The sequence below is a fragment of the Lichtheimia ornata genome, assembly GCF_029851405.1.
Source record: "Lichtheimia ornata isolate CBS 291.66 chromosome Unknown scaffold00025, whole genome shotgun sequence".
Classification (NCBI taxonomy): Eukaryota; Fungi; Mucoromycota; class Mucoromycetes; order Mucorales; family Lichtheimiaceae; genus Lichtheimia; species Lichtheimia ornata.
In genome coordinates, this window is record NW_026695345.1 from 161,590 (window position 1) to 189,065 (window position 27,476).

Genomic DNA, 27,476 nt, shown 5'->3' on the forward strand with positions numbered 1-27,476 from the left:
CTAGATGATCCATAAAGTAATTATACATTGACCCTTTCATTCATGCAAACGTAGCTGTGTTACACAACACGACCCTCTGCATCTTTTGCTCTGCCAGGGTCCACCTACTTGGCAATGAACAAAGACCACTCTTCATATAGCATCACGCTTACAAACATAAAGGTGCCTGTATCTCCGAACTTTACAATGAAACGTGGGGTTTTGAATAGAGCAACGGGCTCGGCTTGGCCAACAGCACCTTGTGTGAAAGTTTCGCGTTCAATGTCGCAAACAGCCCAAAAAATATTTTTTGGTCGTCGTCGTTGAAGAGGTCGTCCCCCGGATCCAGTCTGGCTGGTAGCAACATTGCGAAATCTGGGATTGACAAGCTTGATCGTGAAACTGGCACCCAAGGTGCAGTTGGCCAAGCCGAGCACATTGCTCTAATAAAAACCCTACGTTTGATTGTAAAGTTTGGAGATACAGGCGTCTTTATGTTTTTACTATGTTGTAAGCGTAATGGTATATGTAGAGTGGTCTTCGTTCATTGCCAGTAGCCTCACTCATATTAGTGCCAAAGATGCACGACTTGATGGCGGTGCCACAAAGCCCAGGGGCAGGAGTTGAAGGGTCGATCCTATTGGCGGAGGGTGCATTAATGGATCCTCCCATATCAATAGCGAGGTCCGCCTATGATTACCCGTATGGACCTTTTTCAAGTTTACCATGGTACGGTTAATAAGCCAAAGGTGATAACTGCATCCGGAAGTATCTTGTTTGAAATCACATGAAGCGTGAGTCGTAAAGTCGGATTTCTTGTGTCGCAAGAAAGTTACTCCCAGGATGATGTTGTTTTGGTCGACAGCAGCAGAGACTGGTCATCGACGTCAGGCTTGGTAGATTTTGGCATTGCAAAATGCTTTTGGATGCGCTGATCCATTCTGGAATACAACCATCCCATGTTTTATTGTGCAATCTTGAGGTATTGGTACGAGTGAGTTGTTTCTTATTGGTGGGGTCGTGATTGGTACAGTGCAAAGTGAAGGACTCCTTTTTGTTACGGCAACGTCGAGCAGAAAAAACGATCCTTCGGACTGCCTTAAGTAAAGAAGCCTGATCCTTGAGGACCTGGTATGTAGTAAGGTAATGACTGTTGTTAGATCAAATGGTTCAAAATGACATCCTTTTGGTATACGCGAGGATGATGCTTCGATTTACTTACATGTACATAGTATTATCTATGATGTTGACTACTATGTTGTGGTGAGATGGTGTTTAAATCTTGTGCTTGGGCGGGTGGTTGTATATAGAAGTGTGAGTGCTATACTTACTATGTACCTTTGAAATCATATGGCTCCCAAATGCCAATTTCTGACAAGGGAATATCAAAGCGTGGGCTGGCCTTAGGATAAAAAAAGTGAGTTTCAGGATGTGGCAAAAAGTGAAAAGGCACGTATGTATGCAACAATTGGTTTCTGTAGCTCAATCAAAAAGACATCTATTACTGTTTCCTCTTTGATGTGGAGAGAGCTCAAATTCACACGCGCACACTGTTCACATACATACAAAAGAATGTTGTCATGCATCATCTTACGTGCGCCCGCAACACATCTCATCTCTATCCTATCTCCTTGATTGCTTACCCCAGCAAAATCAGGCTTACTTATGACGGAGGTGGGTTCTTTCTGCATCCCGAGGTTACAGCTGCCACATGTTACAACCAATGATGGTTGATGTAGTCATTTTTCATGTTTCATTGTTACCCATCCTGCTCCCATTGTGTATTGTCGTGGTCATCATTCAGATGTATTTGACTCCTGTAATGAGGTGTAAGATCTCATCAAATTACTTATGGATCGTACACTAATATACATGTCATATTTATTGAAGTAGCTGCAAAGTTGGATTTGGTGGCATGACCTGTCATCCAAGGTTAAAATGCACATGGTGCACACGCTGGTTGTTGCACACCGATTTTTAGGCGAACGATGGATATGCACTGGTACGCGATGTGAGCGATTAGATGGTCGCCTTGGTGATACCTTGTGTGTCCATGTTTGATTACATGCTTCCCATGGAGACTAATCTCAGGCCTACCAGCAAGATGCATTTCACCATCCTCTGACTTGGAGGTCTATTTTTCAACAGCTCGATTTCTTCTTGCCCCAACCGATCCATACAAGATAAATGTGCCTGATTCTTATACATTCATCCCGAAAAATCAACATCCTTCATTGTATTATGTAGTACCCCAGCTAGGTCTTTATCATTTTTATACGTTCCTTCTTTGTTTCCTTCCTTCCCATTCCCCTTTCTCCTTCTCATTTTCTTTGTCTTTCCTTCCATTTTCGATATGGTTAGCAATCTACTCGAAGTTGAGTTCATGATGATGTTTCCTTGCAGATACTAATGATAGACATTGAGGACCACTTTTACGCTCGAGACCAATTATCGCTTCCTATCATTTGTTTTGTATTATGAACCCCTCTTGCTATTGTCTACAATTCTATATTTATAAACTATCCTAAATTCTAAACGTAACACGTTGTTTGATGTGGTGGCGTGTGTCAAGATGCATGGATACACAAAGCGCAATTCAGCTGCACCAGCAAATATTTTCCCTGTTCGTCGTCGCATAGCAAAACTCAGCTTTTCATTGTCTTCTTTACAACATGTTCAACGAGGTGGCTGTTTCGGCATCGGCGACCGATTCGACTATATACGTATGGGACATACGATCAGGATCGACCTTATTTTCTTTCAAGCAGTCAATGAGTGGCAAGGGGTGTCTCAGCCTTGTACCAAGACCCAACGCATGTTCACAGATCGGCGCGATCCTCAGTGCTCAAAACGATCGTGCTGTTCTCAACGTTTACCAATGGCATCGCGACCAAATTATGCACAAAATGCCTACTCCAGAACGACTCGTGAGCGTGGCGACGTCTCATCGTGGTACGCTGGTGGCAGGAGGCACTGCAAGTGGACGTGTCTATCTCTGGCAGGTTGCTACGGGCATGCTCCTCAAAGTATTTGAAGCCCATTTTCGACGTATCACACGATTGGCATTCAGTGGCGACGACCTAACATTGTTGACAACGAGTGAAGATGCTGGTGTACATGTATGGCTTATTGGACAACTTTTGGAACATGATGTGGATCAAGGACGACCAGCACCCTTATTCTCATGGTCAGATCATACATTGCCTGTCACTGATATCGCTGTTGGTATGGGTACGATGTCTACAGCACGCGTGTACACTTCCAGCAATGATAGCACGGTCAAGGTAAAATTGAATGGATATCGAAAAAGAGGTCTATTGTATATTAATGGATGAGCATTAGATGTGGGATCTTGGAACTGGTGAATTGTTGACCACCTTTTTGTTTCCCAAACCGGTCTCAACAGTCATTGTCGATCCATCCGAGACAAAACTTTTTGTTGCATGCGAGAATGTGATTTATCCTGTGGAGCTTTATCGACGTCGATATGATCAAGCCTATGGTGGTGATGTGATTGAAAGTACAGGTGGCATGGCAAAGGTGGAAACGATTGGTATCCGACAAGTCGACTCTACTTCAAAAGAGGATCAAGATGATATATCAACGGCACCCATGTTTAGTGGACACTCGTAAGTTGTGGCGATGATTTGGGTTAATGGAAAAAAAAGAGTCTCAATCCTTTCTTCCTACTAGTGGCACGGTGAATTCAATGACGCTCTCATTTGATGCGACTTTGTTGATATCAGCTTCAGAAGATGGCGACTGTATCGTGTGGGATGTCAACAGCAGACAACCATTGCGAAAGTTTGAGTCACACAAGGGCCCTGTTACCCAAGTATCATGCATTTTACGCCCCAACGAACTTGTGACAGGAAGCAACAGTATCAAAGATATGGTACCCATGCCATGGAAAACTTTCAAGCGTACTATTTCTACCGAAGCAGAGGAGCAACGAGCGGAAACGTTACAAATGGTGCCAGATACCACAATGGTAAATATTGAGCAAGGTGGGGTATTATAGTGTAAGGTGCTAATTTGACCTTTATTTATTACAGGATATGAAGAGACATCAACAACTCGAATCCGATGGACCTCTCTATTCTTCGATTGCGTCAAGCTTACAGGACGTAAAAAATGCTAAGAATGCTATACAAGCGATGCAGGTAGGAAGATGATTGATTTGGAAGGAATGGGGAGCATAGGAGTAACGAGTTTGTATAGACACAAGATGGTGCTGGCGCATTACAAGCACGAGTTTCTACATTAGAAGAAGAGCTTACACGTTTATACAAGCATCACAATAAGGTTAAATCCTTGCATGATAATTTATATGGAACCATGGTGGATCAATTTATGGCTAAGCGTCGGAAAGTGACATCCCCCAATCAATAAACCCCTTTTTGCTCATTGCATAAGATGATTGTGTTGTTAAAGTGTGATCCACCCTTTATTATTAAGAATTACCACCATTGGAAAGATGTCTAGGCTTACATTCGTTGTCACCAATGTGTTTGATAAAGATGGCATCGGGTGAATGGTCTCTCTCGCCTTCGTCAAAGGTATAACTACTTGCTACTGCCAACATTTTGCCATCAGGGCTGAAAGACAGGCTCGAAATCTCATCCGGGTAACGTTGAAACTGTTTGATGCGTTTTCTATTGACGCCGTCCCAGATGCTTACCACACAATCGGACCCACCTGAAGCAAATGTTCCATAGCTATTCAAATTGAATGTGTGAATGTTCCTGTTATCCATAAAAAGAATCGTCGTCACTTACATTGGGTGGAAAGCCAAAGCATTGACAGGATAAACGACCTCGGTATCATTGATAACTTGTCGATGTGATTTGAAAGCGTATTTCTTTGATTGGGCTTCAGCATCAAAATACTCCAATGCAACACGTCCCTCAATGGATGAACAAGCGTATCCTGATGAAGATATCATTAATCATCGTCATACATGGAAGGGTAGTTATGATTTACCTTGACCATCTGGCATACACCGGACACACTTTAACATGTATCGAAGCGAGCTTTCACGTTCCTGCTCAGGCTTATCCATATTTCTGATATCGTACACGTGGATTTGTCGATTGGCCATAGCCACTACCAAGCGGTTGTTGTTGAGATCCATGCTGAACACCTTTTCAGGAAGATGATGCTTGAGTTGCTGTGCCTCATTGCTGCGACTATCCCAGACACGTAATGTTTTATCCCATGAGCCTGAATATACACTGTCTGGAAAAAAAGTGTGAGTATAAAGAGAGAGAGAGAAAAATATCAATCAAGACCACCTACTCGTTTCTGAACTCCAGCAAAGACAACGTACAGCTTCATCATGACTACCAATGACCTGCTCAGTCTTGTTTTCAAGGTTGAGCCTGGATGATGAATGTGAGTCAAATGATGTTTGATTTGGATAAGGGGACGCCTTACATTTTGATTTGCCTGTCAAGACCACCGCTGTATGCGACGTCGGCACCAGCAAAGCATGCATCGAGTACTGCACCCTTATTATCAAACTGTGCGCGTTTTTCATTTAATTCGACGTCGTAAAGTCTCACAGTCTATGAGTGAAAAGACAACAATCAGTCCTATTGCGACATTCGTTGACTCATGAGGAGGAGGGGTGTTGTTATAGCGTACTGTATCCCATGAAGTGGCGAGTAAGAATCGTGAGTCGGAAGGATTAAAGGTGATACTGGAAATGCCATCGCTGGGAGGATCGGCGATCTCGAATTGTGTTGCTGGATCTTGCATTGGTTATGTTTTGGCGGGATACAAAGAAGAAAGGAATAGAAAAGAGAGGGAGGGAGGGAGAGAGAGAGAAAAGAGGCCCACATTGACAATTCGGAGTTGCCCTTTTATTCACTTTGAGGATGGTGTGCAAGGTACAATGGATGGTTGTTACCAATAACAAAGGGAAGGGTTGCACGTTGATAATACTCGGGATACATTTCAATGTTGTCAATGACATTATCTAAGAGATGGGCTTGTCCAGCCACGACACCAGGTGCATCTGCAAATGCAATGGCTGTGATATGTACATGGAAATGATAATAGCTTGGCTGATAATGGATAAACAATCGTAACTGATCAGCATCCAGGTTGGTGTTCTCCTTGACCTTCTCATAGGCAGCTTTTTGAATGCTTTTGAGTAATGGTATATGGGCTGGTGTTAGGTCACGCAAGCACGTGATGTCATTTCGGAAAGCAATGGCCACCCAATATAATGATTCGCATGTCCCATCCCATTTCATATCTGGCAAAATAACAAAGCCATTCTGTGGATCATTGTCACGATAAATGATGCGATCAGCTTCGGATGTGCCATTGAGAATGTTTGTGACCCATTGAATACGCTCAGAAGGCAGACTTTGAATGTAAGGACGAGTGATATCACGATACATGGTTGGCGTTTCCACAATCATGCGTCTATCTTGCTGCTCGTATTTTTTTACATGGAGCTCAGTGGCAGGATAAATGATTTTGATGCGAGTGTCGGGTTGTTGGATATCAATGTTGCCAAGTGCCCAACCATAAATGTTATTCTCTATGACATCTTGCAGTTGACAGGTGTGTTTCGCCAACTCTGGAATAAGAGCGTCGTCATATTGAGCACGTTCGAATGAGAGAATGGCGAGCTGATCGTCGACGTTGCCAAGTACATAAACGAGCTTATTACGTGTATCGTGAGAAAGGATGCGAGTAAATTTGAATTTTCTCAAGGTGACTTCTAAGGCTGTCATTAAGGGTAAGGAGGGAGGTAAAAGGTAGAGAAAAGAAAGAAAAGGGGGGTGGGGTAGGTTGTGTATTGAAAGTGGAATACCACCGAAAAAGAAAGGGCTTGTCACACAAGACGCGTGGGCTAAAGGGTGGATGATGATCATCCATGACCCAAATGGGAAACACTCCCTCAAGGTATTCGCTATATTACTATCATCTTCTCTCTCTCTCTCCCATCCTGCTCCTTTTTCTCCCCTTCATCATTTTTCTTAAAGACATGCCACACAAGAATTCATTTGAACCAAAAGATGCCAGAGTCACCAATGTCTATGAAGATGATGAAGACGAGGATGAATTAGACTTTTTAAGCTTGACATCTTCATCCGATGTCACTCCTCGTCCAAGACGTAAAAAGACTGGCACTCAAGATCTTGCAGAGTTCCTTATCACAACAAGTCCAGAAGAGTTCCAAAAACATCCTCCAAAACGTAGCTCAAATCCTTTCTTTCGACGTCGCAACAAGAGCAAACCATCCATCGTATCACGTCCACCACCTTCCTCTTCATCATCCACTCCCGCTCGTAGCCCAAACACAGTACACAGGTCAAACCATATTGAAATCGTCCCCAATGAAGCTTCCACTTCAACTTCTCTTGCACGCATCGCCAGCAGAACACCCTCATTAGCCTCATCCAGACCCTCCATTGTGCGTCGCAGTGTCATCAGCAATAGCGAACAGCCTGTGTTGCCCTCCAACCGTAGCAGCAAACAGCGGGAATCCAGTTTATATAGCGACTCGATTCGATTTTCCATGTCCACCAGGAGCCATGCAAGCAATAACAACTTTGCATCATTACGCGGCAACCCACTTAAACGACATGATACGGATGGCACCATGGGCAGCAGAGCCACCACCTCCTTACCACAACGTATGAGCCAGCGTACGATTGGCACTGATGAAGATACAGAAGAACGTGAAAAGAAGGCTACAGAGGCATTGGCAAATCAAATTCAACAACATCCACATCACGATGCCATTGAAAAAGCATTGTTACAACGATTGGAACGCTTTCAACTCGCCAAAATGGATAAGCCCAGTGATGCCATGACAACCCACCTTGCAGTGGAACATATTCGTGCGCTCGAAGCATCCAATCAAGATCGTCATCCAGCATTTGATGTTGATGTTGATGATTGCAATGTACAACATGAAGCTATTACACCCAGTGGGAACAAGCCAAAGAAGAAAATCAGACATATGCAAGTTCAAACGATACCAATGGAAGAAGATAAGGACGAACAACAACAACAACAAAAGGATGTCGTCATTGGATTAGAGAAGGATCCTACTTCACCCAACTCGGACCATGCTCAATTGATTGAACAACTACAACAACAGCTTGCAGAGGAACAATTACAGAGGAAACGACTCGAGGCAACATTGAATGAAACACGAGATCACTTTGAGACATTGAGTGGACTTGCATACAAAAAGCTTCGTGAATTATGGGAAGACAAAATGCATTGGGAAAACGCGTGTGTGGATCTTCGGGAACAATTGATCAATGGTGGTGATCGACAAAACGACATGATACCCGATTTTCCAGATAGTATATATGAAGAAGAATAAATGTGGATGTATGTATGGAGATTTATTAGTATGATGGGTTGAATGGAGGGCATAACATTCCCTCACCATCGAAGGGGTCGAGGATGTATAATAGGGTATAAAAGTGTGGGACGAGTACAACCCAGAATATTATGCATGGGATTCAATTATGCAAAAAGACAGCCAATACGATGCAACAAGCGTAATACGTCGCTGGACAAAGAAATGCGATATTATAACAAATACCCCTTTTTTATAATGTGGACTTTTTACATCATGTTAACGACCAGCGTGGTACCAAAAAGTTAAGGAGGTAGGGGAAGTTGTTCTATATAATGATACACACCTCGGTAAAAGGATGGGGGGGATCGGGGGTTGCAACAATTTTCGCAGCAGCAATACCCTTGAACTCACGTTCTCTACGCGACTTGTCGTGTTTCCTTTTCTCGAACTTGTTTCCGGCAAACACTCATCCACACCCCATTCCACACACAACAACCATGTCTGACAGCAGGATATATTCAGCAGTGTACTCTGGTGTCGCTGTCTACGAAACAGTCGCGAACGATGTAGCTGTGATGCGACGGCGGAACGACTCCTATATGAACGCTACCCAGATCCTCAAAGTCGCTGGCATTGAGAAAGGAAAACGCACAAAGATTCTTGAACGTGAAGTCCTCATTGGAGAACATGAAAAGGTGCAAGGTGGCTACGGCAAATTTCAAGGAACTTGGTAATGAACTAGTGTGGGAGAGACACACACTCTTCTTGTAAGCTTTTGTACTAATGTCTTGGCTTCAAAGGATACCACTTGACAAGAGTCGACAGCTTGCAGAACGATATGGTGTATTGGAGATGCTGAAATACATTATCGACTTTATTCCTCCTGCTGCTGGAGATGATAACGAGGAGAATCAGTTGCCTACCAAAGAGCAAGCAATGATTGCACAACGAAGGCTTGCTCAGCAACAGCAACAACAACAGCAGCAGCAGCAACAACATCAACTTCGTAAGCATCATCATCATCATCATCAACCACAACCACAACCACAACCACAACCTACGCAACAAACACAGCAACATCAACCACAACAACGACATCATTATCAAACTCCCGATCCACCTCATAGTCAATATCGACCAGGAGAAGAACCGAATCGTAAAAGGATAAAGATTGAACAGCAACAGCAACCATTACCACCACCTGCAGGCGCCTCTACGGATGAACATCGAAGTCTTCTTACGGCAATTTTCTTATCGGATGACTCTGAGCACATTCGTGACCTATTAAAGAACACGACCCCGACGAATTTCAATATTGATCTTGTGATTGATGAACAAGGCAACACGGCGTTACATTGGGCTGCTGCGCTGGCACGCACCACCATTGTCCAATTGCTCGTGTCCAAAGGCGCAAACCCAGCATGCGTAAATTATGCAGGCGAAACACCGCTGATGCGTAGTGTCATGGTGACCAATTCTTTCGACAACAACAGCTTCCCTACACTCCTTGCATCCCTCGGTGGTACCGTGAATGCTATCGATCATATTCGACAGACTGTCCTACATCACGCGGCTAAAACGGCTGGTATCCATGGTCGCACTTCTGCAGCTGTTTATTACGTCAACCATTTATTACATCTCCAACGTCTTTCCATTCTTGATTGGCAGGATCATCGTGGTGACACCGCTCTCAATATTGCCGCTCAATTGGAATGTCCAGAGCTCGTCGATATGCTAGCACGTGCTGGTGCCAAAAAGGATGTTGAGAATAATGCGGGTTTGACGGCAGAGGATTACAATGAGGATAAGGCAAGTATCAATGATACAATATGTGTTTGGCAAAAGACTTATACAACATGTGTGTAGAATTCTCAAGTAGAAGATTCAGAAGATCATCAGCACCACCAACAGCAACAACAATCCAAACCCAATGTCGTTGTACCTAGTGAACGTGGTCGTGAGATTGTTTCTAGTAAGTAGTAATGTGGCTCCCGTGATACCTTTCATGTGACTCATCAATTTCCTTTTACAAGCTGTACAAAAGATTGTGGATGCATTGGATGAAGAATATGGTGGACAACTCAACCAACGAGATGGTGAATTACAGCAAATAGAAAGCGAGCTTGAACATGCCACCAAAGAGCTTGAGACAACAAGGAAAGATCTAGAGGCACGGCAGACCCAATCCCAACGCCTTGTAGAGGCCCAGCAAAGATTCAGGAATTTACAAGCTGCGCTTCAGACCGAATGGGATCGAATGACAACAACCCCTGTGGACACCATTACTGCCCTTGATGAATTGGATGATACCCAAGATGTGGATGCATCTTTTGCACCGTCGCAAGATGATTCAGATGAAAAGACACAATCATCACCGAATGAACCTTTGACACATCGCGTAAAGATTCTTCGAGCACGCATTGCTGCATACAAGCAAAATGATCAAGATTTACGAGCTGAAGTCGAGGAACAAAGAGCACAGTCGGCCGAAAAGGAATTACAATGCAAAAAGCTGATAGCGGCGTGTTGCAATTTACCGATAGAAAAGATTGATGACCTTGTTGAACCACTTATCCTTGCTATTGAAAGCGACCCACCTGATCTGGATTTAGCGCGTGTCATTGGCTTCATGGAGAAAATACGACGTCAAGGAGCATTCTCAGATTCGCTTACTTCATCACAATCATCATCACCACCCCCCTCAGCATCCACAGCAGCCATGCCAACAGCAGCACCTACTCCACCAAGTACTTCAGGACACCACACTACCACCTCCACAACATTACCCCCAGTATCACCCAGAGAACCAGTTGGTATTCCCAATGATCATCCTTCCACTCCCAATAGCAATGTAACGGAGCAATACTAATAAAAAACCACCTTTTCACCCTCAAGTATTATTGTAAGCCAAAAAAAATCCTCCATTGTTAATCCTCATTACTATTACTATCCGAATCAATACAATATGGACTACTTTGTGATCCCCTCCGAGTTTCTGGCATCTTTCCTTTGCTCTCCTTTGTACATTCTCTATCCCCTTGGTTTTCATCTTTGATGTTTGACGATGACGATGATGATGATGGTGTTGATGATGATCGTAAATCACATGCATTACTTGTAGAAGGTTGTTCTGGTTGTGCTGTTGTTGTTGATGAAGAAGCAGGTGCTGTGTCCGTTGACGTACTCGTGTTAACAGCTGTGTTGTCAGGAACCACACTTAGAGCTTGTGTAAGCACTTGCATGCTGTGAAAGATTTGGTTTTGAACCGTTTCTAGTAAGCGTAGGCGTTGTACCATGGCATCTCGTGTGGTGTTTGATAATGCTTGAATTTGCTCATCAGACAATGAAACGGGGTCTGCTGTTGTCGAATTCACTTGAGCCGATGGTCCTGAAAGTGGTATGAGAGGAATCATGCCTGGATACGCATTATTGGAAGCAGCCGTTGATGATGACCATGCTGGATCAGGTGCAAGGATGCCTAATCCTGGTGCTTGTGTTGTGTGTTGTTGTTGCTGCGATGGTGGCACATTGTCATGACCATAGAAGGAGCCAAATTGATGTGGTTGAGGGAATTGAGGTTGTCCTGTAGTTGGTGGTGGTGGTTGCTGTGGAGATGATGCATTGGGTTGCTGTTGGTTGCCATGGGGAACACCGCCGCCACCACCATTTTGCTGTTGTTGAGGTGCACGCTCTTCTTCCCGAGAAGAACCATTGTTTCCTGTATGCAATAAACATTAGTTCATGCTTTAACGATCCCTTTCCCTTCATTACTTACCTTCAGGCAAAACGGATCTCCGACTAAGCAACGGTGGAAAAAGAAACGCATAATCAGACAACTTGTCACAATTCAATACGATATAAATAACTTACCATGTTGGACAGCTCTGCTGCCGTTCCAGCCAACTCCTGAGACAATGAAAATGGAAAATGTGACCACAAGGCAACTTTTTTGGTTGATCCATGTTTTGTTGTTGTCGTTCTCGGGGTGATGGTGCGTCTCGATCCTCATTGTTGTTATCATCCATAACGTGCATCTCTTCTCGGCAAATGATACAGGTGCTGTCGTTGCGTGTAAAATCTTCAGCTGCTGCATTGGGGTATAGCTCGTTCATGTTCCTCGTCGCACGGCGATAACGATACAAATCACGGCATTTTTGGATAAATGAGCGGAGAGTCACGTATACGTCGCGGATGATGTGCAATGGTAGTTGATAGTAGTAGCAAATGAAGATAAAAAAGACAATGTACGTGATCAACTTGAAAAAGTCTAATACCAGGAAGAATTAATACCATCTACCTTAAGCCCTTTTTGTAAATTTACCTGTGAAAAGGTCCAAATAAAAGACACACATAGACTTGCCCTCCCATGGTTCTTCGCTCCGCATATCAACGACATTGATGATGTACTTGCCCATAGTGGATAACATGGTCCAGATGAGGATGGTATACTAGTAGTAGTAGTAGTAGTAGCAACATTAGTTTGCCGTCCAAATCATACATTCTTGATCACCCTCCCTACCTCGAATCCAAACATAATCATCATATTGGGGCCTTTACGCATCGTAACATTGATGGCATGTTGAGCAAGTACACAATCGATAATCAGCAATAGCGCCATAAGGTTGATCATTCGCACATGGAAAGAAACTCGATGAGAAGGCGATTGTTCCATCTACATTTCTTTGTTTAGTCAAATGATGGCAATGTGGTACTTGCAACATACAAACTCGACCCGATCTTGGCATAACCAATGGAATATCTTCAAAAAGAGCAATGTCGTAAAGACAATAACAAATTGCAAGTTGAATTCTTCTCGAAATATCGTCATGGCCAGGCATGTTTCACTAACGGCATACCACGACCTCTCATACAAGTGCTATTGTGTTCAACATGTTAGCATATCATGTCAATCAAAGGTTTACAAAGGTTGTCTTACCTCGACTTCAATAGCACGTAGCGTACCAAAGAATAAAGCTTGAAGCGCTTTGCCAAAACAAATAGCCAATATTAATCCCATATTAAGCAGTATCTATTAGTGTATGTGAAGAGTGAGTGATACGACCAAGAGCTTGTCAATGTGTTATAGCGTTGCACGCGTACCATGATGCATGCACTCGATTTTGCCAAGTATAAACAAGCTGCATAGAAATTGGAGCGTTGATGCATTGCATTGAGGACGACGCCGATAGCCAAAAGCGAGGAGACGCCGCTGTAGATAGCGAGCCTCATGGTGGTTGTCGAATGAAGAAGCGAATGGAAGTTGAAAGAGGTGTGTGTGTGTGGAGTGGATAATGCCAGGTCAGAAAAGCCCAAGATTGTTGGAGCCATTTGATTGGATTTGTGTTCACAGTCAATGCCGCCAAGTGAAATGATGCATTGTATCCATCATCCCCTATCGACATCTGTGCTTGCCTAGCAACAAGTGAGCTTATTGATTCAACAATGCCATTTGCACACAAAGATGTTCTTCTATGATTGAGAATGAATCCCTGTTCAGCACACGGCAACAATTTACACCGAGTCTGCTGATGACAGCTTAAAACAGATATATGTTTGCTCCCTCAGCTTCTCCAGAGAATGTACGAAGATCGAAGGAAAAGAATGTGAAAATTTCTAGATAGAAGTTTATAATCCAAGATGATAGTATCAAGGGGGGAAACATGCTAAAGCTTGTTTTGTTATTAAAGAACCTCGGCACACATCATCCGTTTTCCCTCCTTTAGCCTTCGAAAAAGGAGCAAGGACACGTTTCATCTTGAACGGGCGCATAAAGTAAGTTCTTTATCGTGAGATTACCCATCATCCAAGTGCGGTCCACCAAATAACAAACACAAACAAACTTACATTTGGCGCCGCTTACAAGTTTGGCGTAGTAGTATGCGTGTGGTGCCTTGAATAACTTGAGTCGATGCTTTGATGTTAATAAAGGTACTCACTCACCTCTTTTTCGATTACTGATCCTGTTGATATGATATACCACTACCTAATTAGCATTAGAGATTCATTTTTAATGCATACAAGCACCTGCAGAAAAAGCACGTGGCAAAGGCATGCATCTAACAAGATGATGTGCAACAATACAATGAGGATGGGCGAATACCCGGGTGACTGTCGGAAATTGCTTTGCATCAATTCCTATTTGAATGTAAGGGCAGCTCTTGCTGGAATCAAAAGTGGTCGATGCTACTCTCTTTCCCCTCGATATGCCTGATCCCGAGAGTGTGCCGAATTCACCCAATGGGGATTTGCACATGGGCTCACCAAGTTCTCCCCCAGTTCCTCAGATCACTCTAACAAGAGCAAACGATACCCATTCACGTCCATCGACAAGTACTCAACTACCAACCCCTTCACCGCATTCACCTCATTCCTTGTCTCCAACTCTCGGTCGACCTTCCACTACAGCATCCAATTCACCTCCTCCATTGCCTCTCACTCGGGATTTGCTTCAACGAAAGAACAAATTAGACGCCCTGCTTCGCGATGGGAATCGACAAACACAACCACGGCACTATCCAAACCAACAAACACCTATAATGACATTTGGAACTGACAGCAATATCGTGGTGGATGAGCGTGTTACTGCAGGGCTAGGAATATCAACACCAACACCTACATCTGCAGGGTTAGGGATATCAACACCAACACCTACGTCCACATTACAACAACAACAACAGGAGATCCCTTCACGGCATACAACAACATCCAATGTACGACATCGTCGACATTCTACTCGACCTTCCATATCAACCAACATGGCAACCATTATGGATCATGAGAAGCGATCAGGCAATCGTAAAACACCTCCAGCATCACCACACATCACCAATGAATTCTATTCATGGATACACGACATTGATCTCAAAGCACCGCCGGGTCATTCAACCTCCATCAAGGATCATATCATGATGTTTTCTGGTTATTCATCTCGAGCAACTTCACGTTCAGCATCATCCATCCATAACAGTATCTTTGATGAGAAAAAGGATATGTATTATGCCGATACAACAACGCCTTCGATATCACCACCACCCTACAGCCAATACCATTCATCACCCATTCATCACGTTCCTGATTTGATTCGCCCGCATTATGGTCATCAATTACTATCCTATTTCTTTGAGGCTGCTAAACGAGTAGTCAACCTACGTGGACCAGAGGAAATCGATGATTTACTTCAAAAGAACACCATTTCACCACCATCTTCTTCTTATCATCCACGAACACCTCGCCATCATCGAGATGATCACGATACGGCACATTATCATCATCATACAGAACCATCACTTCAAAAACGCATATCCAATGGAACATCATTCGACAAACGTTCTGTATTCAGTAGCCCTGCACTTTCACTTGCGGATGCCCCATCATCACTAGCTAGACCTGGTGTTGTTGGTGGTGGCCAGCAGCTTGACAAACGATCCCTGTATTCCGATTATCCGTCAACGGCAAAGCAAGAGTCCCGGCACACGGCAATGTCATTGAAAGAAATGCCACCGATTATACCACCACCATCATCAACATCGTCATCGTCATCACCACCATCAGGTCCGCTGGGCGGCAATAGTCTTTGTATGTTTACGCCTAATAACCGCATTCGGCGTTATTTGTGGCACAATGTCATTCAATCATGGTAAAAGTCGTGTGGTGATGGTGGTGTGTGCGTATGTATTTGGAAGAGTCACTGATACCATCATGTGTGTATTTAGTTATGTGGAGGCTTTTCTCTTTATCATCATCATGCTACATTATTTTCTCCTGATCTGCGATCCAATCTACGAGAATCAACAAAAGACTATATTTGGTGCACAATGGACACATTACGCTATTCTTGGCATTCAGGTGATCTACACGTATGTTTAAAACAAATCAGGAGTCTCCTTTTGACATTACTTACTTACTCAACCCCCTTTCTCTAGCTTGGAAGCTATCTGCAAGATCATCGTTTATGGCATTTGGCTCCCGCCTACCATATCCACAAGCAAATGCTTTTGGTTTCGGCGTTGGCTAATCTCGTTGTTATCCAAGAATGGCAATGAAACATCCAATCTCTCTGAAGAAGAAGCGCAACAAACCACCACCAAGGAACGTCCATTGACCCATCGGCCTTACATTAGCGGCTTTGCTAATACGCTGGATGTCATATCAATTATATCATACTGGGTCGATTTCGGTTTGATGATCCATGGGTATCCTTATTGCTCTCTTTTCAAGGCCATTGGAGCTTCAAGACCTTTACGACTTGCAATGATATTCAAAGGGACAGCGGTATGAGGATCATGGTTATTGTTTATGCACGCTCATCGAGTGCTCATTATTATATATTAGACTATCCTACGTTCTTTGCTTGTTAGCTGGGATATGCTGAAAGATGTCCTCGGATTCATTTTCTTTTTCCTTGTCCTCTTTGCACTTATTGGGTTGATCACTTTCAAGGGCGTCTTTTCTCGACGTTGCTATGCCCTGGAGCCTGATGGCCAATGTAAGTGTCTCATACACATAGCATCTTGAATAATGCTCTCATACACAACGTTGTTATCAGATACCCTTGTGGAACCACCGTTACATTGTTCGGGTTATTATTCAGGGACGACGGTTATGGGCGCGTACAATCCTGATACCGATTCACACAGCTATGCAGGGTTGGGTGGATACATTTGTCGTAACGACCAGATTTGTATGGAGAACCAGGACAACAATCCCAACTTTGGATTTGTCAACTTTGACACTATCTATTTTGCGCTCCTTGCTGTATTCAGCTCCATGTCGCTTGAATTGTGGACCGAGCTCATGTCTCAAAATATGGATGCCGATTCGAATGCTGCTGCCTTATTCTATTGCTTGGTTGCTTATGTCCTAAGCTTCATTTTGATATTCATGATTTTCGGTAAGATCCCCAAAATACACCCCACCTCCTATCGATGAAAGCTTGCTAATCTTAACCAATAGCTGTCATTACATCTGGATTTTCTCGTGTGCGTGCTGCTCATCGTGTCAGTGCTTTTACGGGAAAGAGAAAGTCCTATCGTGTGCTTCATTCAGTACAAGGCGAGGAGGAAGAATTCATGTGGCGGTTTGAGGATCCAACGGCTTTTGATCAAGGACGCACACGCCGTATCAAACAGCTTTTGATCAGCCTCGTCAAAAGCCGAACGTTTTTCTACTTTGGTGTTCTACTGGTGTCACTGGATATTGGATTCATGTGTGCTCGATCGGCCCATGCTAGCGAGTATGTTCTTGAAATGATTGGTAAGAGATGGTATTATAAATGAAAGGAGTGCATAGTGATCTCATTGCTTGCCTTGATAGACAATGCCGAAACCGCATTCACCTTTCTTTTCGCTTTGGAAATCTTCATTCGCATTGTTGGTGCCCCAAGCTGGACCCAATTTTGGTATTCTGGAAGGAACAAATTTGACCTCTTTTTGGTGATTGTCACGTGCGTCATTCAGTTGCCAATGATACAAGATTCGGAGTCATACAAATATCTTACCATCTTTCAATGCCTACGAGCGTATCGTCTTTTTATTGGTATTCCTCGTGTCAGACGTTTACTGGTAAGTAGGATTGCTATTGCCTTTTTTCCGTTTATGCTTATTTTCCCAATGTTATACAGTCGGCTGCGTTAGGAAATGGTGAAGGTGTCATTTATGTCGTGATCTTCCTACTTTTACTTACGGCGCTATTCTCGCCCATCTTTATGCAATTATTTGGCGGCGACTTTGGCTTTATTGATGGGGATGAGACTGAATTGCGATGTGACACATTTTGGCAGTCGTACTTGACCCTGATCATGGTAAGCTTCCATATCCGATTTTCCTATCGTGTATAACCTTGCTAATGTTGCTATCCCCCCTATCATAGATCTATACCAGTGAAACTTGGACAGTGAGTATCTTTAGGATTCATTCAGACGTGTAGCGCTAATGGATGATCATTAGGAATTTCTTTACAATGCCATGGAAAGTCAACCCAATTTCTCAGCTGTCTACGCTGCAATCATCACCAGCGGATATTTTGCGTTTGCCCGATGTATGTATGATACTTTATGGATATTCATATTGACAATGATTGACATTCAAAATGCTATTACAAAGATGTCATGGCCGGTCTTTATATTGCAGTGATCTTGGAAAACTTTGAATTGGAGGACGAGTTTATCAAACAATATCAAATACGGCAATTCATTCAGAGGCGCACTCATACAGGAGTTCATCGCTTCCAAAGCATCATTAACAAGTAAGTGTACCCATGTTCCTAGTACACGCACGCAGATTCTAACATGCTATACAGGGTGTTTGGATCCATGTATTTGAAATCAAAAAAGAAGCAAGTGAATGTTCGGCGGCTACCAGCTGGATTGACAGCATCCATGGACAAGAACGCTTTAACGGATTTGCTTGTTGGTCAACCTACTGCTGAGTCAACCAATGGAAAGTCAAAGGTCGTTGCAGCAAACCAGGATCGACCCAAAGACTTGTTTGATAAGATCTTTCGCCGACGACAAAAGCAAGAAGATTCACCACAAACAAAGAGGTATGTAGGTTGCATGTGGATGGCATTGTGATCTTTTTAACATTTGGATGTATCTCTTAGGAGTGACATGCCAAGTCCACTCGATCCCTTTGCAAATGACGTTCCTGACGATGACTATGAATTGATTGTTGAAGAAGAAAATCGACAAGCTTCGGCAGCTGAGATCCCAACATCAAAATCGCTTTTCATTTTCTCATCCAACAACAAAGTACGCCGCTTTTGCAAGATGCTTGCAGGATCATCCGCTAATGGGCGTGTCGAGAGAAAGAACCTGTTCAACTGGTTTATCATGGCATGTGTATTGGCAAGCATCCTTCTTGTCATCCTTGATGAACCATCCACACGTTTAATGCGACAAGATACGATTCGACAATCGGCCTACCGAGTCGCTGATATGGCACTCAGCATCATTTTCGTGATCGAAATCATTGTGCGTATCATTGCTGATGGCTTTATCCTACCACCAGACGCCTATTTGCGCAACGCATGGAATCGACTTGATTTCATTGTGGTCATTCTCAACTTGGCTGCTCTCTTTGCTGGCGATGGTGACCTTTCTCGAGCACTTGGAACGGTGCGTAGTCTTCGTGTTCTTCGATTGATCCGTTACTTTAGTGGTATGCGTGATGTCTTTGTCGATTTATTCCATGCATTCCCGCTCATGCTGGATGCGCTCCTGCTGGTGTTTTTGGTCATGATTTTCTTTTCCGTATACGGTGTCAACATGCTTGGTGGCCGTATGACAGCATGCAATGATGACGAGGTGGAAGGACGATCCACGTGCATTGGCGAGTTTATCAATAACGTTGGTGACGATGATGATGCAACCATCAATATTTTACAACCACGTGTATGGGCCATTCCTGAAGGTGGCATGTACAGCTATGACGACTTCCCAATTGCATTGGCCCACTTGTTTAGTCTCTCATCAACTGAGGGTTGGGTAAGTTGACAAGTGTATACAATAGGCAAAACGTGGAATTAACTTTATATTGTATCAAGGTCGACTCTCTCTTTTATGCCATGAGTGCTCCACCTGAGCCTGATATTCAGCCTTCGTTTGATTGGAATGGTCCTTCCGTTTATCACTCAATCTTTTATGTTGTTTTCATGGTGGTCTCACATGGCACGCTGCAGCTTTTCGTTGGCGTCATTATTGAAAAATTCAAACAAAGAGCCGGCATCACGACAATGACTACCGGACAAAGACAATATGCTGATTTGCTACGCCAGCTGGCAGAAATCAAGCCAACCCCCAAGGCCCAGGCGCCTAATAACAGGATTGGTCATTGGTGCCATAATCTCGTCGTCAGCAAGCGCGGCTTGTTCAATAAGTTTATGATGTCGGTGGTCATCCTGAATATATGTAAGTGCATAGCATCAAGCATCATTGTTATCTTTTATACTCATTGTGATGATGATGATGATGATGATGATGATGATGATACAGGTGTCATTTGTACGGAGTTCCAGAATCAACCTGAATGGCTCACAACTACCCAAGGTCGGTACCATGTCATTCTACGGCTGTAGTTTTCTAACCCACTATTGTAGATTACTGTTATTTGGTGTTCATTATCCTTTACATATTCGAATCTATTGCCAAATTCATCGGCTTGGGCTGGAAAAAGGTATTAACTCACCCACTTACATCGTGTATCTTCAACAACAATTAACACACTATGCATAGTGGAGTAAAGGGAAATGGAATTGGTATTGTGCCTTTATCGCCATCAGTGCGTTTGTTTTGACTATTCTACGATTTGCTTTACCCGACGTAAGTATAAAAGGTAAAGGGATGCATCATCATATTCACTCCCTATTTATAGCTTTGGACACTGCGATTGGAACGATATTGCCTTGTACTTGCTGCTTTCCGGTTGGGCGAAGGCATTGATGCGTTGCAAACTTTGTACCATACGATACGGTAAGACCACGGTAGCATTTTAACGTCATCGCATGACTCACATAGCATGATTAGAATGTCGCTTCCAAAGATCATTCGCGTCACTGCAGTCTTTTTACTTGTCTTGTGCCTTTTCGCAATGATATTCATGGAACTGTTTGGCCTTACAAAATATGGACTTGAAACCAACGAGCACAACAATTTCCGGGATTATGGGAATGCACTCCTTTTGCTCATCCGTGTCGCCACCGGTGAAGCTTGGGTAATGATTTTTTCACGCAATTTCATTGTTGTATCGTATTCTCATTGTTCTTTTTTCCTTTTTAGAATATTGTTATGATGGATTCGACAGTGCAAGCCCCTAACTGTGTTGCTTCGGACGACTATTTGTTAACGGATTGTGGGTCACCAGCATGGGCTTTCTTCTTGTACAATACGTTTTACCTCGTGTGCACACACATCTTTCTCAACTTGTTCACAGCCGTAAGTACATGCATTGTTTCTTGGTGAAATTGATGTCTAATTACTTTGCAATAGGCTGTGTTGAGCAACTTTGAATACGCTTATGAGACGAGATCACGATTCACTTTGCTGAGCAAGGATGATTTACGAAGGTATGTAGTGGCAGCGGGTACCAAAGGAGGATGCCAATATTAATGCGTATAAAAATTACAGCTTCAAGTCCGCTTGGTCTGAGGTAGATCCTTCTGGCTCTGGGTACATTCAAAGAGAAGACGTGGTCAAGTTTCTTAGTGTAAGTCTTATTGGGTGGTATTAAAGGCGATATGAATCACTAACGTTTATGTCAGCTCTTACGAGGTCGTTTTCGTATGTGCATTTACGACGATCGACATAGCATCGGCAATTTGCAAAAGCTCAGTCAACAAGGAATACCTGACTCTTTCATTATCAACGAAAAGCCAAGTGGATTTTCATCGACGACAAATGTGGGATTGCCTATACCATACAACGTTGATATTGTCAACAAAAGCTTAAGCAAGATCGATTCGGCTGCTCTCCGAAGACGTCGCCGTGATTTCAACTTGTGCTACTTGGTAAGGGAAACATTGGTACATTGGATATGGGAATAAGACTAAATTTATTCATTGGTAACAGGAAATTATTGGGGCTGAATCTGCCCGTGGGATTTCATTTGAGGATGTGCGTACAATCATGTCGTATCGTTTTGTTGATATCGAAGAAGCATTACCGTAAGTCTGATTATGGGTCCAGTTGTACGTGTTATTTACATCTCTTTTGTGTAGCATCGATGCATTGATTGTGCGACTGGAAAAACAAGATCAAGTGAGCAAGGCTTATGCAGCTGAGCGTGCACGCGGTGTGTTCTTGACTTTGTTGCAAAGAAAGCGATATCTACATGCGTTGTGGCAAAAGAAGAATGAGGAAGAAATGCTAAAGTTGGGCATCAGCACCAAAAGCCCTCTTCAATTGGATACTTCAGCTGCCGGATTGTCACCCAAAAGTCCACGCATGGCTAATCAGTGGAAGAATAGATCACCTGGTAAGTACTTGGATTATGCAAAGAGAATACTTTTGTCGCTGATGGCTGTGTAATAGTGCCCACGATCGTCATCGAAGATGCCCCACCTTCACCACGACTCGTATCCGATTATGCATCGCCCGCATCGCTTACCATTCCTTTGTCGCCCATGTCAAATTACTCCTTTGAGACACAATATGGCTCACCTATTGGGCAAGGTGGTGGCGCTGATTCATTGAATGTGGCTATCGGCACAACCAGTCCACAATACTCACCATTCCCTTCAACCGATCAAGAAGAAAACATCTCGTTGCCTGGAGCACTTTCACCCAATTCACCGTATAGTCCAACTACTTTACGCCAAAACTGGAGAGTCATTGACGGCAATGCTAGCATGTCCTCAGAACTAGCGGAATCGTTGATGGATTCTCTGGAAAGAAATGCATGGGCTGGTAAGTTGTTGCAAAAATGGAAAGATGCAATCGGTTGCTAACCAACAACTTTATTATAGACATGCTCCATGACAACCATTGAAACATTTTGTAAACATCCTCCCCTCACCTATTTACCTTGTACAATTTATAATGCTATACCCCCACCACCACCCTCAATCTCCCTGAGATTCACCATTTCGATGTAAATCAACTACTGTATCATATTCTTGTCACCATGCTAGAAGCGTGTAGCTTGGTACCTTTCATTATATAGACTATCCAAGTTGAAAATGTGATCATATAAATCACGATTTGTTATAAACGATTCTCATGTCTACATTACGTGTGGTATCATATAGAATAGTAACCTCGAGCAAATGTCAACACATATGGAAGTGTGTCCGTCGCATAGCAACCACGTGATGTAAATGAGTGCGGGGTGTATAAACTTAAGGATCAGCTCCCACTCATGCGTTAGTGCTCTCCTTTACTCTCACGTCCACTGCATGCTACAAAGCAACCATTGGTGACCATGGATTCGGAAGAAAGGACTGCTGTCTTATGGTTTATGCAAGGCAGTTGTATGGTTTCATTTTACAGCTACACTGAAGGGGAAGGCAATCGCAAACGTAATCTCGGCACTGAAAATCTCGTATTGGCCGATCTTTCATACCGTCAGATTTGTTCATTGGTAATAGAAGAGCCTATTCAGGTGCACGTTTCTATTTTATTTGTATAATGTTGGCTAACAGGATGGTGTTTGATGGTGTGAACGCACGTGATATAGAAAATAGCGCAACCAGCGATCCAACATTTGACTCATCTCACCAAGCTGGAGTTACAAAGCAATCGATTAACGACGTTGCCAGCCGAACTATGGAGACTTTCAGGATTGGAGGAGCTCAATGTGGGCAAGAATCGAATTACATTTATCCCACCTGATATTGCACGCTTATCACAGCTGCGTGAATTATACCTGTACGACAATCTAATCGAGACTTTACCTTCACAAGTGGGTGACTTGAAACAGCTACAGATCCTTGATGTCACTGCCAACAAGTTGAGCTATTTACCTGCCGAGTTGTTACGTTTGGCTCTCACCAATACGTGGATCGATCGAAATGATTTTGCTGTGGATCTCAAATGGAAGCAAAAGGAGGGTCCTTTTCGGATACGAGGGGCCAGTTTCTCAAAGACAATGCGTGTAGATGTCTTATCTTTGCGGTCCCTTTGTCTTCAAATCGCCGGATCCAATCTCATTGAACTCTCACAGAAGGAAGGAAACCAAGAATTACAACATCAATTGGAGATATTACAACATCAATCGTGCCTTTCTCAACTATTACTGGATGAATTGCTTCAACCCTTATCTCCTGCTGCTGTGCCTGCTCATTGTTACAAGTGTGGAACAACACTCTTCCATCCCGGTCTTTCCTTCATTCGTTACTTTGATACTTATAATAGAGCCAAAGTCCCCTTTATGTATAAATCTTGCAGCCAAACATGTCTTAATCAATTGCTGTCTAGTAATATTGCTAATAATAAAACACCTGTAACATCCGTTCCTCCGCCTTATTTACATAGTGCAATGACATCGCCTTGGCGACGCCAGTCGTCATGGAAATGTGAATTGAAAAATCTCGCACATTCATGGTATCCTTGTTGCTCCTTCAAGATATGGGCGACATTGTTGTTTTCAAGGAGTTGTTCAAACATTAATAGATGCGATGGCCATTCTTTGTCAAAGTCGTCGGAAAGAAATCTCACTGGATCTGCATAAAAGCGATCGGCCTCGTCTACATAATCCTTCTCGCCATCAAGGGGTGGCTCGCAGGTAAGAAACCACATGTTGGTATCCGGTTTATGAACCATGGATTGCCATGGTGTTGAGTGACATGGCATGAGTACGCCCACGGATGATACTTCAGGTTGATCCCGTAGCCAAAGCATGGCATCGACAACACCACGTTGATGCCACAAGTTGAGATAGAATGCCATGGGTAGCTGAGTGAACACGAGTAATAGAGCAATAGCTGTACGTCTCTTTGTTGAGTTGATTTGAGCAAGCCCTGAAGCAGCCAAGATGAGCATGATTGGGAGGATTGGATAAATGAATCGAAATTCCTTGTGAGATAGTAAGCTGTATACGGCGAGGACCCATACGACTAGCTGCACAAGTACACGTTGAGCTTTTGTATTGTCCGATCCTGCTGTTGTAGCCATTGCCTTGTAGCCACCATAAAGTGTAAAGGGAAGGAGCGTAGTGAGTACCACAGGTACGCCTTGAGAAAGATACCAATGCCAAGGATGAACACCATAAATCAATGAAATCGAATCCAGCACATTGACTTTGACAAAGTTGAGTGGTGTCAATACGAGTTCGCCATACATCCATGAATTGAGAAGAATATCACCAGCAACTACCAAGGATCTAGATTTCATAAAGATAATAGTCAACACCCTATGCTTGCTTCATCCCCATCTAATACTTACACAATGGCAGCTGCATTGAAAATCACCGCTATACGACGACCTGATGATCCAATTATCAATTGCGCACCAAGGAATAGCCATACGAGCCCGTTGGTAGGTCGCATCACGCATGCCATTCCAGCTAATAAGAGTGCCACCCGGTAATCCCTTGATACAAAAGTAAGTATCCTATCCTCGCATTCTATTCCATTTGTATATACCTGATACTTGTGGTCTTGTTGAGATTAGCCAAGGGCCAGTAATTGAGTGCCGATACGGTGAACATGGCTTCCATAGCATTTGAAAGTGTACGTGCAGCGATGAAATAATTGTACCAAGAGCATAGAGTGATCAGCAGCTAAATAAAGGACCTGCTTTAGCCCAATTGAAATGACAAATCTTTATCCACTCCACACGTACTATATAAGGTGCGATGGTTTGGTTGATCACTCGCTTGCCCAGGTTGTATGTTGCATAATCGGTGATAGCTGCAAAGCAGGCTTGTAATAATTTTGGAGCCCAAATCTGGCAAATAAAAAAGAGCGTGTGTATGTGAACAAAAGATTCATGCAACCATCTTTTTGAGTACCTACCAACGCCATCGTCTGATCCAGATGTAACCAAGCAACCAATTTGTACAACGTAGCGAACAGCATAGGATGTGCAAAGTTCCGTATGCAAGATTGCCATTCCCAAGTGATATACCCATATGTGTCAGCTAATGGTTAAGGATTGTATAATCTCGATTGATGATGTCTTTGATATAAATAGTGAAGAAGAAAAAAAGGATATCCAAAGACCATATGATGTGCCACTTCTTGTGCTTGCCAGTATTCATCTGGATTATCGTAGGTGCGGGTAAAGAAAGCATTGACCAGTCGATGTATCAGGCACAGGCCTAATACAAAGAGCTTGGAAGTGTGTGTCGACTGCTGTCTGCCCAATATCACGTGGGGATCTTTCTTGTCGTCTATCGCCTCCTCCTTGGGCTGCAATGTTGATGACGATGCGCGATGGCGTAAATCCGGATGATCGGTGGTCATGGTTGAAGGGAAAAGGGAAAGCAACGTGGAAGGTCAGCTGCTATCGCCTTGGGAGAAAAATGTCAGCCGTGAGCACTGATTTTCGCTTTGTTTCTCTCTCTCTCTCTTTCTCTTTCCACTTGCACATATTTATATACACATACATACGCCATGGTGAAGTCTAGCATTATTGTACCCGCTCAATCAACAGGCTCAGCATCACGTAAACGATCTATGGATCAGGACGATGAGCATAGCGACAACAACAACGCCGAAAAAGCAACCGACGATAATGAGACCGAAGTAAATAGATCGACCACTTTGGCAATAGCTGTGCATTGAGCTGACGACCTTGACTACTATTAGACAAAGAAACCTAGGCTTGAAATGTCAACAGCCAGCAGACGACGAGGTCAACGTTTATTCGGTGTACTGTTGGGCACCCTTAACAAGTTTAAGGATGATAGCGAGAAGCGATCCGAAGGGGTAAGTATCATTCTCGCACGCGTAAACCATTTATTTACTAATATGATTCATACTTGCAGGAGAAAAAGCGACAAGAGATTGATATCAAATTGCATGAGAAGTTAGCGAATGAGAAGAAGGAACTAGCAGAGAAGATGCAGGCTGACAAGGAACGTCGAGAACAAGAGCTCAACATGCTAAGAGTGCGAGACCAACGAATTTTGGATGAGAAAAGGGTATTGTATTGTAGTTCTCTTACGTGGATCTTTTTCAGTCACTCACACACAATGCGTTATGCAGGATGCAACCAATGTACGACACAAAGAATACACTGCCAACTATTTAAAGACTACGACCACGCCCGTTTTACTCTATCGACCGGCCAAACTCACCGATGATATGGAAAAGAAACTTTCGCAGCAAAAAGAGGATGCGCAAGAGGCTCGTAAAGCATATGAAGAACGCCGAGAACAACGAATGAAGGAGGATGAAGCTGAGGACAAGTCGGCATTAGAAGCAGCGGAAAAACGACATTATCACCAGCGTGAACAACGAGACGATGATGATAATGAGCGAGGTGGTGATGAACGTGACAATGGATCCATGGTGGGTAGCCCTCGTTTAGAATCACCTGCACCTGAAGACGCTGTAGCTGATCGTGATGAATAATAAAACGATCTTGGATTGAAATTCCCATAATCAATGATACGATCGCTTAAAGAGATGTTGAGAGACACTATGCAACATGACACTTCCAATGGGATTATTGAGGTTTTTAATTTTGGGAAAAAGGATAGCATTCAAATTGTACAAGTGCTCT

General features: G+C 43.4%; 11 protein-coding genes across 11 annotated transcripts; 6 read left to right on the top strand and 5 right to left on the bottom strand.

Annotated features, from left to right (window-relative positions):
* Nucleotides 1-2,651: 2,651 nt before the first annotated feature.
* Nucleotides 2,652-4,371, top strand: O0I10_005963 (uncharacterized protein; the record flags this gene model as incomplete). The annotated part of the gene is made up of 5 exons (XM_058485998.1): nucleotides 2,652-3,263; nucleotides 3,322-3,608; nucleotides 3,673-3,970; nucleotides 4,035-4,142; nucleotides 4,201-4,371. 5 exons carry the CDS (start codon nucleotides 2,652-2,654, stop codon nucleotides 4,369-4,371), a joined length of 1,476 nt encoding a protein of 491 aa, XP_058343193.1.
* A 61-nt stretch (nucleotides 4,372-4,432) lies between these two features.
* Nucleotides 4,433-5,739, bottom strand: O0I10_005964 (uncharacterized protein; the record flags this gene model as incomplete). Its single annotated transcript, XM_058485999.1, has 6 exons — nucleotides 4,433-4,697; nucleotides 4,758-4,908; nucleotides 4,963-5,217; nucleotides 5,278-5,360; nucleotides 5,416-5,546; nucleotides 5,626-5,739. The coding sequence occupies 6 exons, from the start codon at nucleotides 5,737-5,739 to the stop codon at nucleotides 4,433-4,435; spliced, it is 999 nt and encodes a 332-aa protein (XP_058343194.1).
* Nucleotides 5,740-5,843: 104 nt separating this feature from the next.
* O0I10_005965 (uncharacterized protein) lies at nucleotides 5,844-6,728 on the bottom strand (the record flags this gene model as incomplete). The annotated part of the gene is made up of 1 exon (XM_058486000.1): nucleotides 5,844-6,728. The coding sequence occupies one exon, from the start codon at nucleotides 6,726-6,728 to the stop codon at nucleotides 5,844-5,846; it is 885 nt and encodes a 294-aa protein (XP_058343195.1).
* Nucleotides 6,729-6,982: 254 nt separating this feature from the next.
* O0I10_005966 (uncharacterized protein) lies at nucleotides 6,983-8,335 on the top strand (the record flags this gene model as incomplete). The annotated part of the gene is made up of 1 exon (XM_058486001.1): nucleotides 6,983-8,335. One exon carries the CDS (start codon nucleotides 6,983-6,985, stop codon nucleotides 8,333-8,335), a length of 1,353 nt encoding a protein of 450 aa, XP_058343196.1.
* Nucleotides 8,336-8,814: 479 nt separating this feature from the next.
* On the top strand, nucleotides 8,815-11,186 carry O0I10_005967 (uncharacterized protein; the record flags this gene model as incomplete). Its single annotated transcript, XM_058486002.1, has 4 exons — nucleotides 8,815-9,047; nucleotides 9,118-10,126; nucleotides 10,184-10,289; nucleotides 10,351-11,186. 4 exons carry the CDS (start codon nucleotides 8,815-8,817, stop codon nucleotides 11,184-11,186), a joined length of 2,184 nt encoding a protein of 727 aa, XP_058343197.1.
* A 58-nt stretch (nucleotides 11,187-11,244) lies between these two features.
* On the bottom strand, nucleotides 11,245-13,546 carry O0I10_005968 (uncharacterized protein; the record flags this gene model as incomplete). Its single annotated transcript, XM_058486003.1, has 8 exons — nucleotides 11,245-12,035; nucleotides 12,093-12,115; nucleotides 12,188-12,584; nucleotides 12,639-12,765; nucleotides 12,837-12,989; nucleotides 13,041-13,193; nucleotides 13,254-13,346; nucleotides 13,418-13,546. The coding sequence occupies 8 exons, from the start codon at nucleotides 13,544-13,546 to the stop codon at nucleotides 11,245-11,247; spliced, it is 1,866 nt and encodes a 621-aa protein (XP_058343198.1).
* A 974-nt stretch (nucleotides 13,547-14,520) lies between these two features.
* O0I10_005969 (uncharacterized protein) lies at nucleotides 14,521-22,797 on the top strand (the record flags this gene model as incomplete). The annotated part of the gene is made up of 27 exons (XM_058486004.1): nucleotides 14,521-15,953; nucleotides 16,030-16,173; nucleotides 16,240-16,588; nucleotides 16,649-16,802; nucleotides 16,863-17,207; nucleotides 17,270-17,569; nucleotides 17,630-17,877; nucleotides 17,937-18,116; nucleotides 18,185-18,208; nucleotides 18,262-18,352; nucleotides 18,418-18,559; nucleotides 18,614-18,856; nucleotides 18,917-19,799; nucleotides 19,859-20,222; nucleotides 20,307-20,360; nucleotides 20,411-20,487; nucleotides 20,547-20,633; nucleotides 20,686-20,783; nucleotides 20,838-21,024; nucleotides 21,090-21,245; nucleotides 21,300-21,376; nucleotides 21,438-21,516; nucleotides 21,572-21,817; nucleotides 21,879-21,973; nucleotides 22,028-22,284; nucleotides 22,341-22,715; nucleotides 22,775-22,797. The coding sequence occupies 27 exons, from the start codon at nucleotides 14,521-14,523 to the stop codon at nucleotides 22,795-22,797; spliced, it is 6,711 nt and encodes a 2,236-aa protein (XP_058343199.1).
* Nucleotides 22,798-23,229: 432 nt separating this feature from the next.
* On the top strand, nucleotides 23,230-24,185 carry O0I10_005970 (uncharacterized protein; the record flags this gene model as incomplete). The annotated part of the gene is made up of 3 exons (XM_058486005.1): nucleotides 23,230-23,388; nucleotides 23,485-24,078; nucleotides 24,162-24,185. The coding sequence occupies 3 exons, from the start codon at nucleotides 23,230-23,232 to the stop codon at nucleotides 24,183-24,185; spliced, it is 777 nt and encodes a 258-aa protein (XP_058343200.1).
* Nucleotides 24,186-24,269: 84 nt separating this feature from the next.
* On the bottom strand, nucleotides 24,270-25,825 carry O0I10_005971 (uncharacterized protein; the record flags this gene model as incomplete). The annotated part of the gene is made up of 5 exons (XM_058486006.1): nucleotides 24,270-25,128; nucleotides 25,191-25,337; nucleotides 25,391-25,527; nucleotides 25,590-25,694; nucleotides 25,763-25,825. The coding sequence occupies 5 exons, from the start codon at nucleotides 25,823-25,825 to the stop codon at nucleotides 24,270-24,272; spliced, it is 1,311 nt and encodes a 436-aa protein (XP_058343201.1).
* Nucleotides 25,826-25,894: 69 nt separating this feature from the next.
* On the bottom strand, nucleotides 25,895-26,212 carry O0I10_005972 (uncharacterized protein; the record flags this gene model as incomplete). The annotated part of the gene is made up of 1 exon (XM_058486007.1): nucleotides 25,895-26,212. The coding sequence occupies one exon, from the start codon at nucleotides 26,210-26,212 to the stop codon at nucleotides 25,895-25,897; it is 318 nt and encodes a 105-aa protein (XP_058343202.1).
* A 150-nt stretch (nucleotides 26,213-26,362) lies between these two features.
* Nucleotides 26,363-27,325, top strand: O0I10_005973 (uncharacterized protein; the record flags this gene model as incomplete). The annotated part of the gene is made up of 4 exons (XM_058486008.1): nucleotides 26,363-26,494; nucleotides 26,558-26,677; nucleotides 26,737-26,892; nucleotides 26,957-27,325. The coding sequence occupies 4 exons, from the start codon at nucleotides 26,363-26,365 to the stop codon at nucleotides 27,323-27,325; spliced, it is 777 nt and encodes a 258-aa protein (XP_058343203.1).
* Nucleotides 27,326-27,476: the final 151 nt, after the last annotated feature.